At 44.3% G+C, this 16,129-nt stretch overlaps 2 protein-coding genes across 3 annotated transcripts; both read left to right on the top strand.

Moving 5' to 3' along the window:
- Positions 1 to 97: 97 nt before the first annotated feature.
- On the top strand, positions 98 to 2,407 carry LOC9649388 (pentatricopeptide repeat-containing protein At5g16860). Its single transcript, XM_024681520.1, has 2 exons — positions 98 to 449; positions 565 to 2,407. The coding sequence occupies exons 1-2, from the start codon at positions 188 to 190 to the stop codon at positions 2,361 to 2,363; spliced, it is 2,061 nt and encodes a 686-aa protein (XP_024537288.1). The 5' UTR covers positions 98 to 187; the 3' UTR covers positions 2,364 to 2,407.
- On the top strand, positions 2,391 to 5,330 carry LOC9649044 (tRNAse Z TRZ4, mitochondrial). Of its 2 annotated transcripts, none has more exons than XM_002976604.2 (5): positions 2,391 to 2,608; positions 2,661 to 2,789; positions 2,849 to 4,054; positions 4,124 to 4,528; positions 4,591 to 5,330. In XM_002976604.2, the coding sequence occupies exons 1-5, from the start codon at positions 2,417 to 2,419 to the stop codon at positions 4,852 to 4,854; spliced, it is 2,196 nt and encodes a 731-aa protein (XP_002976650.1). In that variant the 5' UTR covers positions 2,391 to 2,416; the 3' UTR covers positions 4,855 to 5,330. The 2 variants fall into 2 exon arrangements, with proteins under 2 accessions (XP_002976650.1, XP_024537287.1); XM_024681519.1 differs by lacking the exon at positions 2,391 to 2,608 and having other exon boundaries at positions 2,676 to 2,789; positions 2,849 to 3,111; positions 3,168 to 4,054.
- The last annotated feature ends 10,799 nt before the right edge of the window (positions 5,331 to 16,129 follow it).

The raw sequence follows: 16,129 nt of genomic DNA, 5'->3' as shown, positions 1-16,129 counted from the left end.
TCGTCTCCTTCGGCAGGCACGCCGGCAAGCCGCTCCGATCGCTGTCCGGAAGCTACCTCTCCTGGATCGCCGGATTCAAGCGTCTCCAGGTAGAGAATCTCCTCGTGTGGGCAAAACTTGCGGAGGAGGTTCTCGACGAGCGCAAGAGGAGCGTCGGCCTCATGGATTTCTCGGCGCTGATACGGAAATGCGGGATCTCCAGGGACCTGGAGGCGAGCAAGCGGATCCACGCGAGGGTCCTAGGCAGCGATCACAGCGGCAGCACACTCATCGGCAACCTCCTTGTCCAGATGTATGGGAAATGCGGCGCTCCGGATCTTGCCAGGGAGGCTTTCGAGGCGATCGATGCCAAGAACAGCTTCTCGTGGACGATGATGATCATGGCTTACACCCAGAACGGGCAAATGCGCGAGGCGCTGAATTTCTACCGAGCGATGGACACCGCCAAGGTAAGACCGACTAGTTTCTTCTTCTCGGGGATCCTCGCGGCTTGCTTGGAGCCCGGGGATCTCCCTACCGGCATGAGAATCCATTCTCACATCGTGGATTGTGGCTGTGGATCAGATATCGTGGTGGCAACCGGGCTAATTGGAATGTACTCGAGGTGTGGCAGCGTGGATCGAGCAAGAGAAGTTTTCGACAGGATGAGCTACAGGGATACAGTGGCTTGGACTGCCATGATCGCAGCGTATGCCCACACTGGGCATCCCCGGCAAGCGATGGAGCTTTTCAAGGCCATGGACGTAGCGCCAAACGCTTTCACGGTGTCGTGTGTTCTTGGAGCTTGCTCGGACCTGGGAGCTGCGGAGGAGGGGAGATTGTTCTACAAGAGGGTGGTGTCCGAGGGACTGGAAGCCACGACTCCAGTGCTTAACTCGCTGCTCGACATGCTTTCCAAGTGTGGGAGATTGGACGAGGCCAGGGAGGTGTTTAACAGCATGGGAGTGAGGAGAGACGTGATCTCTTGGAGCTCCATGGTTGCAGCGCTCGTCCGGCACGAGAGCTTCAAGGAGGCGCTGGAGTTTTACAGGCGGATGGATCTGGAAGGAGTGAGGCCGGACTTGTTCGTGTTTGCCAGCGTCTTGGACGCATGCTCGAGGCTCGGGGACTTGGAACAGGGAAAGGCTGTTCACGAGAGGCTGCGAGCTGGAGGCAGTGAGCTCGACGTGGTTGTGAGCAGCGCCCTCGTCAACATGTACGCCAAGTGCAAGAGCCTCAAGGACGCGAAGCAAGTCTTTGACAGGATCTCCAACAAGGACGTGGTTGCCTGGACTACGATGATCGTGGCCTTCTCCCAAGATGGTCATTCGTCCGAGGCTCTGGAGCTCTACGAACAGATGATTGCTAGAGTGGAGAAGCCCGACGCGTACGTATATGCGAGCGTTCTCCGCGCATGCTCGAGCGTGGGATCTCTCGCGAAGGGCCGGGAGATTCACGCTCGGATTCTATCCGAGAAGATGGAGCTGGACTTTGTGATTAAAAACTCTCTGCTCAACATGTACCTCAAGTGTGCCAATCTGGAGGAAGTGAGGCGGATGTTCGACTTGACACCTCAAAAGGACACGATCCTAGTGACAATGATGATCTCGGCGTATGCTCAAGGTGGCCATCCGGAGAAGGCGCTCGACCTTTATCACGAGATGGAGACTTGGGACGTGAGACCGGATGGCTTTACGTACGCTAGCGTCATAAACGCATGCACAGGCATGGGAGCCCTGGCAGACGGAATGGTGGTTCACAGGGAAATCGTCCGAGATGGTTTTGACGGAGACCCGGTCGTCCAGAACTCGCTGGTAGACATGTACAGCAAGTGTGGAAGCCTTGGAGAAGCTAGAGCGGTGTTTGACGACATGGTGAAGAGAGACGTGGCTACATGGACTGCACTCTTCTCCGGCTATGCAAAGCATGGCTTCAACAACGAGGCACTGGAGACGTTCTGGTGCATGGCACTCGAGAGCATGGCGCTGGACGAGATTATATTCACGACAGTGCTACAAGCGTGCAGCCACCTGGGCTTGGTGGACGAGGGCCGAGACTACTTTGTGTCGATGAGGAGAGACTTTGGATTGGCACCAGGCGTGGAGCACTACGTTGGAATGGTTGATGTTCTGGGAAGAGCTGGAAGGCTGAAAGAGGCCGAGGAGCTACTGGGTGGAATGCCGTATGAGCCAACTCCAGTGGCATGGACGACGATCCTGGGTGCCTGTAAAATCCATTCGGACACCGAGCGGGCGAAAAGGATGAAAGCGGACACTGAAGAGGAGGAGGAAACGGCGTGCATGCTTATGTCGAACATATACGCTGCTTCAGCCTCCAAGAACGAACTGTCACGCAATAAGTCATCTCTCTTTGTTTTCTCCTAGCTAACTCGCCCGTTTTGCAGAGAAGTTTTGAACTAGGTTTTGGGTTTTAGGCGATGGAAGTCACGATTTTGAATGCTAGTGGCGATGGAGTCGGTCCTTCATTGCTGCTGTCGCATGGCGGAGGAGCAGGCCAGTACCTGGTGAATGTTCCAGAGGGCTTTAGTCGACTTGTTCTGGAGCACAGGATTCGGCCTTGTGCAAAGCTGTCTTGCCTTGTGCTTACTTCGATTCGTCCAGTTGCAGCTGTAAGTTTTCGGACTTGCCATCACCTATGACTTGATTCTGTTTTTGGCACAGGGTGGCATCGGTGGTCTCATTCTAAGGCTCGCTCAAGATGGTCACGAAAAACTAGAAGTGACTGGGCCACGGGGTTCTGCTGCGTTTGTTCACGCACTTCGTCACATCTTTCGCTGGCGGCATCCAAAAGTGAGTTTCAAGTTTGCATTTTAAGTGGCTACTGCAAAACTGATCCCAGCTTCTTACAGGTTTTTGTCAGTGAATGGACAGAGGGAAACGTACCTGTTTTTGAAGACGAGTATGTCGTTATCTTCCCCATTCTGGCGTCGGGAAACCGCTGCCAGTCTTGTGTTTACCAGCAAAACGCATCTTTCTCTCGGCATCATGAGGAAGATCTCTTGCCTGAGCTCGATGAAGACTCCAATCCTGTTTTCGTCAGAGATACCAGAGGCAACCACAGCATTGCGGATTGTACAGCTCCAGGTTCTTCTCCTGTCACCACTGTCCTCGGGTATACTTTTTACTTGAAGAAGCTTAATTCTTCTTTGCTCATACTGGATATCCCAGACTGTTCGACGTTGTCTGGTATGGAAGCCGATGCCATCTTGCACTGCGAGCAGCACCCGCAAGGAATAGCAGCAGTGATTCATTTGAGCCCGGGACCAGTGGTGACGTCTGAAGAGTACAGCAGATGGATTGAGAATTATCAGTCGTTCCATGTCCTGGTTAATGCAAGCTCGCCGCAGTATGGATTCCAGGCTTCCTTACGAACCACAGCGATGCTCAACATGGTTAGCAAGAAGTTCTTTCCCATCCCAGCTAACTGCAATGAGTGCGAGCCTTCAGCAGCGAAACGTTCAAGCCTTACAAGTGGTCACCTTCTTTCGCGGATAGTTTTGGAACGGGGAAGCTGCGGTGACATTGTCGTGCGCATGGATCACTCGAAATGTATCGAAAACTTCAACTTCACGAACTATCAAGAGGACCTCTTAAAACTGCAGCCTTGGCTCAGAGACAAACTTCTCAACATGGAGAGCCAGCGTTGCAGTTCCAACCAGCTCGTGGCAAGAGCCATGAAACGAAGTATGCTACGCAAGAGTTGTGGACAAAGCCGCACAGCAGTGTGCTCGAGCGATGACTTTGAGGTGCAGTTTTTCGGCACGGGCTCGGCAGAGCCGAGTAAGTACCGGGGAAGCAGTGGTGTTTTACTTCGTCTCCGAGGCTCCGCTGCAATGCTGCTCGATGCTGGTGAAGGCGTGCTCGGACAGATTTTCAGGAGTTACGGCGAGGCCAAAGCTTTGGAAGCCGTCAACTCTATCGAGTGTCTGTGGTTATCCCACAAACATGCCGACCATGTCCTGGGAGCTGTGGCCATTGTTTGCTCGCAAGCACGGGAGAGAACAAAGCCCCTACTGGTTATTGGATCCACTGCCGTCGTAAAGTGGCTTACTGAGGTACAGGTTTCTTCTTTTCTTGCTTCATGACAAGGACTGCGAATTCCTCATATCATTTTTGCTTATCAGGTTTGCAATGCTCACGCACAGTCGGGTTTTCCATTACCAGCTTTCGTAGTGATGCACTTCGAAGAATTTGAAGGCTCGCACCACCTTGGACGTGTCCTAGAGACTCTACAGCTGAAGAGCATTGCCAGTGTTCCCGTTAATCACTGCTACGAGGCCTATGGTCTGGTGCTACACGGACAAACTGGATGGCACTTGGTTTACTCGGGTGACACCCGACCTTCGGACCGGCTCATTCAAGCTGGAGCCGGCTGCACGCTGCTCATTCACGAGGCCACGTTTGAGGATTGCTTGGAAAGTCACGCTCGGAAGAAACGGCACTGTACCGTGAGCGAGGCTCTGCAAGTTGGAAGTCGAATGCAAGCGGAGCAAGTCATCTTGACGCACTTCAGCCAGAGGTATCCCAAGGTATGGATGGATTCACCTTCGGACAAGCCAAGTTTTAATGTTGTTTTTCTTTCGTTTTACAGGTTGTGGAGATTGATGTGACCAGCTATCCAAATGCGTGTGTGGCGTTTGACGGCATGGTGGTGACAAGCTCGAGCATGAGGGGCTTGAGAGAATTGCAAGGAGTAGTGCGTATGGTTTTGGCAGCACAGGATCCATGGATTGCCAAGGCTCCTCCAAGCCCTGAAGGCTGGCAAAGTGATACACGCAAACGACATCTGGAAGGAAGTCTCGACGCTCCAAAGCCGCCCTCGGTTCCCAAGCACATCAGATGGGAATCAGACTAAACAGCCATCTCGAGACTTCCCGAAAATCTATACGCCGGCAAAAGCAGTGTCACTACAAGCTTGAGGAGAAGCTACGACAGCTTTTAAAACTACTCCTTTCACCTCCCCAGCAGACCTTAAGCTGCTATTCCACAAGCTACATGCGCTCCAGCAACCAAAGCCACGAACTTCTGGGCAGTTGGTGGTTTTGAGGAAGGATTTTGGAATCGAGAATGGCACGAACCTCATACTCCGGTTCATTGGCAATGCAGTCCAGTTCTTAGAGGATGTTTGAGGACTTTGTAGGAAGGTGGAGCTTACGAACTTGAATGGCTCAATTCTTTCGTTTGACAAAGAATTGGGATTGCATCAGGCATTTCTCCCCAGCAGATTGTTGCTGCAGCCAGCATCAGGCCACAAGAGTTTAATGGTGTAGTTTAGGACATTTAGAAAACATTGCGGAGCTTTTCACAATGTAATGCTGCAATTGTTTGCAAGTTGGCAGCATTCTATTAAAACTGCTTAAATTCACTAAATATTTATAAACATACTTTGGAAATATCACCAAGAACATCAAGAAGCTTTTGATCGTATCGAAATTTCGATCCAAGAGTTTCAAAGTTGATCATGAAATTTGGGGGCGTAGATCCTCGGAAATAAAGCATTACGACGATCTGATGCTCAAAGTTCGCAATTCTGCTGCATGAGGCGATCCCCCCTTGCCAACAATGGGAATCACGATTCACCAATGGCACATCTAAAAGGAGCTATGAAAATGAGAAAGGCTTGTTTTATTTATACATGCTTGAATCTATTCACCTTTGATCTTTTGTAGAAACTCCTGCTTTGGAACTGGACACAATCACACAATCAATTTGATTGAAAAGCAAACTTCACGGGGTATCTTGAAAGAAGGAAGTGGATTTTAAGCTCGAGACTCAGAAAAGAAAATCGGAGTTTTTATTTAAAGCTGGCTGCCATAGATCTATAGTAGCACACATACACACATTGATGTCTTCGAAAGTTTATGGGTGGTCGACACCATAGAGCGCTTGGACATTGACCTCTTTCCAGAAGTGACTCTCTTGGGGCACATCTTGGTGCAGCCATAGCCATTCTAGTAGTGCGCTCCACACCATTCCTGCAAAGCCACATGCAGCCATATCCATTCTTGAGGCAGCATGAGTAGTTCTTAGGTGGCTCACACAGTTGCATGCACCCATATCCGTTGGGAGCACTGGTACTCTTTGCCTTCTTCTCAGTCTTGCATGCACCCATAAGTTCCACCCACAACTCTTGTCAGTCCTGAACATACAATAAAAACATGTCCTCTTACAGGTGGTTATGGAGCTGGGAGGCAATGCTCCATGCATAGTGGAAGATCTCGTTCCAGACTTGGAGGACGTTGTCATCCCACATGTCTCAGTAATAATTGATTGAATTATCAATCATAAAATTAAGATTAGATTGAGTTCCTAAAGACCAAAAGAAAATACAAACCTGTGTTATTTTATGAGATGCAGAACCAAATACTGAGAAATGAATGAAAACAATGAAGTAAATGGAACAAAGAAAGAAAATTGCAGTATTAACAAACAACCATCACTTCAAAGTCTCTTGTGGAAGAAAGAGGAAAAGCATCTCCAGCAATACTCAGGAATTGAGATCTAAGTAGCTTAGAGTTCCATAGAAAAAGAAAGAGTTTTTTTTATCTTTTTTCAGATAAAGTTTTGTATAAAAGAAGTAGAAAAGAAAAAGGAGGTAATTATAGAGAAGAAGAAAAAAATCATGAAATTTGTGGTTATATTTGGGGTCTTTCAACTTCTAGATTTCATACTTATTTCTTACAAGAACTTTTACATTCATTTCTTTTCTGATCGCAATGAAAATTGACTAAGATGGTTTTTTCATAAAACTTAGCAATCAATTCAAGAAATAGTTTATTGTAAAAGTAGCCTTTTTATTTATAAAACAAGTAAATTGTGTTTTTTTTTGTTAAAAGAGCTTAATCATTATATAATAACATTTGTTTCGATTTTGGATCCAACTTGAGAAAAGATATGTTGACTTTTTTTCTAGGTATAGTTTTTCTATTTAAAACAAATAAAAGAGATTTTTTTCTTTTTTCAGATAAAGACTTCAAATTCATCTGGAAGAAGTAGAGAAGAATAAAGAAGTAAATATAGGGAATAGAAAGAAAATCATGAAAATTATAATTATACTTGGGCTCTTTATAGTCATGGCCTTCATATAAAAGAAGGTAAAATTAAATTATTATTTTAAATTAATATTTACTATTTATAAAAACCTTTAAATTCATTTATTTACTAATCACAATAAATATTGCAATTTTTATAATTTTTTTTCTCTATTTTTACCTTCTTTTTTTTTACATGTTTTGCATAAAACTTGAAGTCTTTATCTTAAAAAAGAAAAAAAACTCATTTTTAATTTTAAATAGGAAAAATTATATCTAAAAGTTTTTTAACATGTTTTCAATCTATACCTCTTAAATGGAATTAAAAATTGAAAGCAAGGCTACTAGCTTTTTTCATTGATAATAAAGAAAAAATATAATTTAATTATTTTATAGAATTAAAAAATTATCTAAGTCACCAGTGTTGAAGAAACGCTTTACTAATCATGCAATCAAATGATTAAAATAACTTCGTCATAAAATTTAACAATAGTTCAAAGAATTATATATAGCAAAGGCATCAATATGCTAATGAAAAGTTCATAAAAATGTAGTTACTTGAGATCTTTAGAATTTTTGCTTTCTTTTATAAAAAAGTAAACCAAATTGTTATTTTTTAAATTAATATTTACTCTTTATAGGAACTGATATAGATTTTTATTACCAAAAATTACATAACAAATTTATTTGAAGTTTTATATAACATATTATTATACTATGTAAATTTTACATCCTTTTGAATTTCTTGAAATTTAGAATCTTGAAGTTTTTTAAGTTTATTTTTGCATTACTTTAAAAGGAATTCACAAACGACCTCTTCCTTACAACTCGAATAAAATAGCAGATTATACATCATATAATTTATATTTGTTATCTGCTTGAATTTAGATGATAATTTTAAACTATAACGTGTTATCTAAAATGCATTTCACTAATAACTGAAGAGTTTTACTAAATACATTTTTCCTTCAAAAATTTGAATTCACTTATTCTTTGATCGTTATGAATATTTATTGAAATTGTTTCTTTAAAGAATTTAATAAGTAAATTTGTGAGGGCCAAGTGTACGGCTATTATGCCGTATGCTAATATTAGCATAAAACCGTTGGATTGGTTTCAATCCAGACCCTTCGCTCCTGTATACAATCTAGGGTTTTTTGGGCTAATGGATATGCACATTTTCTATATTCCCTTTCCATATTCCAAGCATTCACACTAGTGGAGGTGAGGGGCACCTTTGATTGTCCCTGAGGAGTGTTTGGATTTGGGATTTTGGTTTAGATCTAATTTTTGCATCATTTAAATCTAGCTTTTTCCATTTCCTTTCTTTTGTTCTTTCCTTTTAGGATTTTGGTTTAGATCTAGCTTTTTACATTATCTAGATCTACCATGTCCTTCTAACTTTTTATCATTTTTTTTCTTTTGCTCTTTTTTCGTTCGTCTTTATGGCAGATTAACAATCTCCTCCTTTGACTCTAGAGAAACAGTTGGTACAATTGCTTGATGCTATGCACTTGTAATTGAACAACTAAACTCAGTTGATGGTAGCATTCATGGCACGTGGTACAACTCCTCCTACTTTTGGTGCCAATCCTTGTATTCAGCTAAAGTTCTTTTGTGGGAATCCTGGGGATGATGTATACCATTGGTTCGATCACTTCATAGTGATTGCCACATATTATTTTTGGGATGATGCTCGACGTTTGCATGAGTTTCCCATGTGTCTTCAAGGGATAGCATTGCAGTGGTACAATGGTTTGAGCGCAGCCACTCGTGGGGATTGGAATGTTCTCCCAGACGTCTTCAAACGCACTTTCGAACATACCGACGACTGTGATGATGCTTTTCAACAATTGCATCGTCTTCGCCAAGGGCCATTTGAGTCGATGATGCAATTTAGCGTTTGTTTTCGAAGTCTTTTGCTTCATGCAGAGCAGAGCGAATTAAGCTATGAATGTTGTGGCTAGCACTTTGTCAGGATCTTGTCGGTCTTGTGCATGCACTTGCTCCCACCACCCTTGATGATACTCTTCACTTGGCACAACATTATGAAACGTCGCCTTTTCCACTTCTCGTTACACGTCTTTCAGCTTCACTTCCTATGGGTGATGGTCCTGTTCCAATGGAAGTTGATGCTGCTATTGCTCGAGTCCAAGGACAAGGGCGAGGACGTGGTCGTGGCCGTGATGTTCACTGGGCGTGTGGTGAAATTGGTCATACTTATTAGCATTGTCGGTGTTTTCCAAATTGGTGACCTCCATTTTCTGGGTGGAGACCTTGGTGTCAGCAACGTCCTATTGGTGCTGCTGCAGTGGAAGGTTTGGACACCGAGATGCATCTGCGAAACGAAGAGTCGCGCAAGTAACGGAGGGACCTTGTGCGAATAAGTCAATGACCCCTCTATCTTTCTTTTAGGAGTATCATCAAGGGGTTCACTCGGCACCAGTTCATCCAGTGTTTACTTTCCAAACTCACTTTTATAAGAAGAGGTCTCCTATTATTCTCTCCGTGTTGGTTGATATAAGTTCAAGTTTATCTTCTATTGCTCAACCTATTGCCATATGTTGCCATCTACACTTGTGTCGTGCGGTGGAACCCGTTTTCATTTTTTATGGCAACAGCCGTACACATGCATGTGCACGGGATGAGGCGGACCTAGTTATACATGTGGGCAATTTCGAGCTTGAGTTACAGTCATTGCAGGTGGTGCCAAGTCAAACTTTTGACCTCATTCTTGGTATAGATTGGTTGCAGTGCAATAATGCTAAGTGTGACTTTGAGGCTTCTCCCTCTTGTTTCATACTTCCTTATGTTTCATCCATTCCTCTCACTTCCATACCTCTTCGTCCCTCTACTTCTACCTTTGCTTCTATTACTTTTGTTCCCCCATTATTTCTTCCTATGTTTTTGTCTTGTTCTATTCTTCCTTTCTCCGATCCCTCCAACGATCTTTGTGTTGCAGCGGTTAACCAGCTCATGAAGGAGTATTCTGATCTCTTTGAATTTGACCTATCGTCCAGAGCCAAGATTGCCACACGTCATCCGATTCCAACCGGGAATGCTCGTCTAATCAAGGTTCCTGTTTGTCATCGGTTACCCAAGGAGATCAAGATTTTACGTGTAAATGTCAAAGAGATGTTGGAGAAGGGTGTTATTTAGAAGTCACGAAGTCCTTGGGCATGTGAACCTCATCTTGTGACGAAGCCTAATGGGAGTATTCGTTTCTGCATCGACTATCGTCCGTTAAACGAAATGACGATCCCAGATGTGTACCCTCTTCCTCACACTGCCGATCTCTTGGATTGTCTAGGGCGAAGTCGTTGGTTCACCAAGCTAAATCTTGCTTCTAGGTACTAGCAAGTACCAATGGTTAAAGAAGATATTCCTAAAACTGCTTTTCATACACTATTTAATTTGTACGAGTTCTTGGTGATGCTGTTTGGTTTGAACAATGCTCCAACAACTTTCCAGCAGATGATGGACGAGGTTCTTTGTGATATGCCAGAGGTGACTACTGACTTCATTGATGATGTCTTGATCCACTCGGAGGGGATGTGGGAGGAGCACGTTCGTGATGTTTGTAAAGTGTTGAATTAGCTACGCAACGTTGGTTTAAAGCTGAAGCGGTCGAAGTGCATGTTTGGGTCCAAGGACACAATTTATCTTGGGTACCATAATTCTTGTCGGCAAGGTGCAGTATCTCGGTCGTTTTGTGGATCATCTTTTTTATCGCACTGCACCATTGCAAGCGTTGCTGAAGTCATCAATGTCATCTTTCATCTGGTCTTCAAATTGTGAGTAGGCATTTGTGGATCTCAAAGGGTTATTGACAACTCCTTTGGTTTTGGCATATCCTAACTACACTCGACCTTTTATTTTGCGTATGGATGCTTTTGACATTGGTTTTGGAAGTGTGTTGATGCAAGAGAGTTTGAGTGTGCCTGATTAGCGCCATCCCATTGCGTATATAAGCCATATATTACAACCAACAGAGATGAACTACTCCACAACAAAAAAGGAGTGTTTAGTAGTAGTCTGGGGTTTCGAGAAACTTCATGCATATCTATATGGTTCTCGGACGTTACTTGAAGGTGACCATGTTGTTGTTACTTCATTATTAAAGCGAAAGAACCTAGTTGGTTATACTACTTGATGGGCTTTGAAACTTTAGATATATGATTTTGATGTTGTTCATCACCCAAGGAGTTCTATAGCTAATGCTGATGCCCTTTCTCAAGCTCCTCTTCTTTCTCCACTCTCTTCTCATGTTTTTGATGAACTTGTTGTTCCAGCATTTGTGGATTTTCTAAATGAGGATTTTGTGCCGTCGGCGATTGCTGTACTTGACATTCAATGCTCACAAGGCACAGAGCAAGATTTACATTCTCTTGATGAGGTTCGCAAGGCTCAAATAATTGAGCTGTGGATTTGAAGGCTTCGAGATGGGTTTGAGAATCCTGCATCACTTGCTAATGACTTGCCTTTTCGGCATTTAAATTTTCAATATCACCTTGAAGATGGCGTTCTTTATTTTATGGGGATGGATTTTGATGATCATTTATGGCTAGTGGTGCCTTTTGTTTTTATTCCGCGGTTTCTCCATGCCTACCATGATTCTTCTGTTCTAGGTGGGCATATGGGACATTGTCGTGTAACGGAGAAGTTGCACAGGTCTTTCTATTGGCTGAAAATGTGACGTGATATTATTTGGTACATGCATAGCTACGTTTAGTGCCAAGCTCGTAATACTCCCCCTCGTGTTACGAAAGGACAGTTAAAGTCAATTGTAATTTCCCGTCTGTTTGAGTTGGTGGCATTTGATCTTATGGGACAGTCGACTGCTGGCAATGACTATATTATTATTGTTTCTAACTACTTGACTCATTGGGTGGAGGTTGGTGCTCTTGCTAGCGCCTTTGCAACTGCTATTGGATACTTCCTTCTCAATCGAGTGGTGTTCCAGCATTTTTGTTCAGAGGGGATTCTTTCAGATAATAGTCCCGCATTTATGGCTGAGGCATTTCATGTTTTGACGTCTCAGTTGGGGATACGCCACACTTTCACGAGTGCTTATTATCCACAATTAGACAGTCTGGTGGAACACCTCATCCAAACATTCAAAGGGATGATTGCGAAGTATGTGAACTTTCAGCATTTGGATTAGGATGGTTATTTGCTGTCTCTTCGGTATGCATATGTCACAGGGGTGCAGAGTTTTGTTGGTGCTTCACTATATAAACTTTTATATGGTCATGATCCAATATTACCAACAGTTTACTTTTGCGATTGCCACGAGCTGCCGATGCTAGGTCATGGGATCAGTATTTAACCAACATTCTTCCACTTGTCCGAGTAGAGTCTGCTGAGCACTTAGGCTGTATACAAGTGGGACAACAACGGCATTACAACTCCCATTATAGTCCACCTGCAGAGTATAAAGTGGATGATTTAGTGTTAGTCCTTTTTCCCCATTTTATGGTACGTGGTTCATCTAAAGGGCTCCTTGTGCAATGGAAATGACTGTATTGGGTGTTGCGGCAAGTTGGACCACAAGTTTATGAGGCTTGGCATAACGTCTAGCAAGCCAATTCTCTAAAGATTGTGCATGTGCAGCAATTGAATATGAGACACAAAATCCCTAGGCCCCAAAGTGGAGCCGGAAAGGTGCCACATGGTAGTGGCCGAAGCGAAAGCTAAATAAGCGTAACACATTTGGACCAAAAGCTCCGACTTGAAAAGTTGAGAGCAACAGTGGAACTCCCAACAAAGTGCTCGAGGAACGAGCACGAAGCGAGAAATAAGCGAGGCTCCAAAAGAGGGACCCAAAAGGACCAACACATGACACGTGGAAGTGTCCAAGATGGACCCGAGTTGGAGTCCGAGGTGGAGTCCGAGATGGTGTCCGAGATGGACCCGAGATGGAGTTCGAGATGGACCCGAGTTGGAGTCCGAGATGGACCCGAGATGGAGTCTGAGATGGACCCGAGTTCGAGTCCAAGATGAACCTTAGTTGGAGTCCGAAATGGAGTCTGAGATGGAGCCCGAGATGGACCGAGACGAAGTCCGAGATGGAGTCCGAGATGGACCGAGACGGAGTCCAAGATGGAGTCCAAGAGGGATCCGAGATGAAGTCCGAGATGGAGTCCGAGATGGACCCGAGATGGAGTCCAAGGTCAAGGCCGAGACCGGGACCGAGACCAAGACCGAGACCGAGACCGAGACTGAGATCAGGACCGAGACCGAGACCGAGGCCAAGGCCGAGACTAAGCTCGAGCCCGAGTCCGAGTCCGAGTCCGAGTCCGAGTTCGAGTCTAAGAGGGTGAAAGCCCAAAGCGTTCGTCTCCCAGACCCTGGGGGGTTTGGTGAGCTCCAAAAGTATAGTAGGGGGAGGACTGCAGTGGAGCTAGTTTGGCCAGAAAAGGTTAGTTTGGCCCAGGAAGGCTGTACCCAATGTTGGGTGATGAGCTGCCCACTGGGAAGTCCAAGACTAGAGTGAATACAGACCGACAAGCGGGGTAGCTTAGTGAAGTGTTCAAGAGCCGGCTCTAGTTCCCCCGGGAGATCGACTGGCCGATGCTCCCAATCCAAGTGTGGGTGGCACTACCTACTTGGATACCTAGCGTGGCTCAATAGAACCTCGCTCTAAGCCCATGGCTAGAGCACCTAAAAGCGGAAGGCGGGGAGAGTACCCATGAGGCCCGCATAGGGCCACGGTGTTCCGAAATGTTGTCCCAAAATCCCCGTTTGTGGAAAGGAAAAAGAATAGCCCTCTAGTGTGGTGACCAAGGACACAGTCACATAGTGAGGAAGTCCTAGAGGACATTGCGACATAGTGGTCAGGCCCGTGGGCCATGATCCAATGGCAGTGTTAGCAAACATGGCCAAGGACAGAAAGGAACTTGGTGGAGACCGGAATGGAGACATTGGGGAAGGCTATTCCCTATGTCTATGGGCATCCTAAGGATGCTAAGGAGTGGATCTGGGATGACCACTCATGGGTGAATGACCCAGTCTTGGAGAGACGGGATTGCAATGCAGGTGGTGTTAGACCACCGATGTGACCAAGGTGAATGAGCGTGGCCTAGCGTAACGGGCTCATATGTCAGTGGTACCTTGGGGTGTTGGTCATGGGATCGGACACGTGGTGCACTTGGACCAAGTGCAAAGGTTGAGTGGCATGGACGCCATTCTCGGGGCTAGCAAGCCCCAAGTCATGAATGGGCCTTATGGAGGTTGTGAATGAGACTCCTCCAAATGGTCGGAAATGCAGTTAAGTGATTAAAGGAGAATGGAAAAATTAATTGCTTACATTAAAACGCTTTATACAAAGGGATTAGGAGTAGTTAATACCACTTATAGATCTACCAATGTCTCCTCCTAACGTTCCTCTAGATCCTGGCTCATCTACAAGAGAACCTTGATGGTCTTCCATTATTCCGAAAAGAAGGGATGATGTGAGGGCCAAGTGTACGGCTACAATGCTATATACTAATATTAGTGTAGTGAGATTTTGGTAACTGTCAGATTGGTTTCAATCCGGATCACTTGCTTTTAGATATAAGTTAAGGTTTTTTGGGCTAATGGATATGCATATTTTTTATATTCCCTTTCCATATTCCAAGCACTCACAAATTATATTTTTCAATTAGAAAAGCTTAATTGCCACATAGTAGTATTTGTTTCAATTTGAGATGAATGAATTTAAAATTCATTAAATTTTTTTTCTAAAAATATTTTATTTTTGGTTTAGATAAAGACTTCAAATTTCCGAAATAAACATGAGGAAGAAAAAAAAATTATAAAAATTGTTGTTATACTTGGGGTTTTTAAAATTATGACCTTCACATATGAAAAAGTAAAATTAAATTATTATTTTAAAGTAATATTTATTCTTTACAAGGATTAATACATTTCACTACTAGAATGTGGGCAGTCACAAAGTGGGTGTCATTTACAGTACATAAAAATTCCTTGATCACCTCATAATGCTTCCTGTATGCTTGCTCCACTCTTGTCGGCACTGCCCAAGAAGGATAGAACCAAAGAATCAATGACACTGGGAACACAGCATATAAGATTAAGAAACTCCCAACCCAATTACAAAACATAAAGCAAAACAATGAAATCTCTTCTAGCCTTAGTGATTGAAAATTCATACTTACCTGACCCTATCGCTTCAGTACCTTTCCTTCCTATGGATGATGTATTTGCAATGGCATCTGTGGAGGAAAGATGAGTCTGCATCAATCAATTATTGAATAGCCTACACACAAATCTAGCAAACATACCAGTGTCTCTAGCGTCCCTGCAAAGTGGTGATCCATCCAAAACTCCATGAGCATTAACACGAACAAAGCCCTCTAAAGAACGACCAAGTTGTGCAGTAAGTTTAGAAAGTGTAGGAACTTGGGAAAACCTCGTGGCTGTGCAAGGCAGAGAAAAGCCGTAAAGCCCTAAAACCCCGACATATATTTCGAGAGCACAACAAGAAATCTATCGAGAAATCTTTGAAGCTAAATCCTGCATATGGAAGGCCTGCCGAAGGTCCGAGCTAACCAGCAGGGATATTTCCTGAGCTGCGATATTTCCTTGTCCATGAAAAGAGAGTGACTTTGATCAAGATCTCTTGTGTTTTGCATATTGGCATCCTTGCTAGACCTGAAAGGGAGTTTAAATCCAAGCCAGCGTGAGCAAAGGAGATACATGTGTGATTTGCAAAGGCGTCCTTGAAAAAAAATGTTTTGGCCCTTTCACAGCTTAAGCCTACAAACAAAGAGTGGTGCTGATGTACCAACTTGCAAATGATTGCGGGCTGTCGTGCTTATCTCTGCATTTTGCAGTAAATATTCCAATTTTTTTATAATATTCATATATATGGTCTTCTGATGAGACCAAAGGATTTAAATATGATTGTCTTTGCCACTTGGCAGCTAATGTCTTTTGCTATCTCCACTTCTAGTGTGCCTGAGGCCACCACTCCTCCTGGGGTTTTGCTCTATGACTCACTTTTACCCTTTGGGTATGTCTATCATGAGGGCTTTGCCCTGTAAGAGTTCACGCATCCATCTTGTACCACCAAGGATGACACCCCAGGGGATA

This window comes from Selaginella moellendorffii, unplaced genomic scaffold, assembly GCF_000143415.4.
Source record: "Selaginella moellendorffii unplaced genomic scaffold, v1.0 SELMOscaffold_31, whole genome shotgun sequence".
In the NCBI taxonomy this organism is placed as follows: Eukaryota; Viridiplantae; Streptophyta; class Lycopodiopsida; order Selaginellales; family Selaginellaceae; genus Selaginella; species Selaginella moellendorffii.
The sequence above is the reverse complement of the archived record's forward strand: the minus strand, read 5'-3'. Positions and strand labels throughout refer to the sequence as shown.

Bases quoted from the DNA above. Each gene is read 5' to 3' on its own strand.
- LOC9649388 (XM_024681520.1), top strand. From the start codon at position 188: ATGCGGGATCTCCAGGGACCTGGAGGCGAGCAAGCGGATCCACGCGAG. The intron at 450-564 runs GTAAGACCGACT...GCTGTGGATCAG, and splicing joins GAGCGATGGACACCGCCAAG to ATATCGTGGTGGCAACCGGG.
- LOC9649044 (XM_002976604.2), top strand. From the start codon at position 2,417: ATGGAAGTCACGATTTTGAATGCTAGTGGCGATGGAGTCGGTCCTTCA. The intron at 2,609-2,660 runs GTAAGTTTTCGG...TTTTTGGCACAG, and splicing joins CGATTCGTCCAGTTGCAGCT to GGTGGCATCGGTGGTCTCAT. The intron at 2,790-2,848 runs GTGAGTTTCAAG...AGCTTCTTACAG, and splicing joins TTCGCTGGCGGCATCCAAAA to GTTTTTGTCAGTGAATGGAC.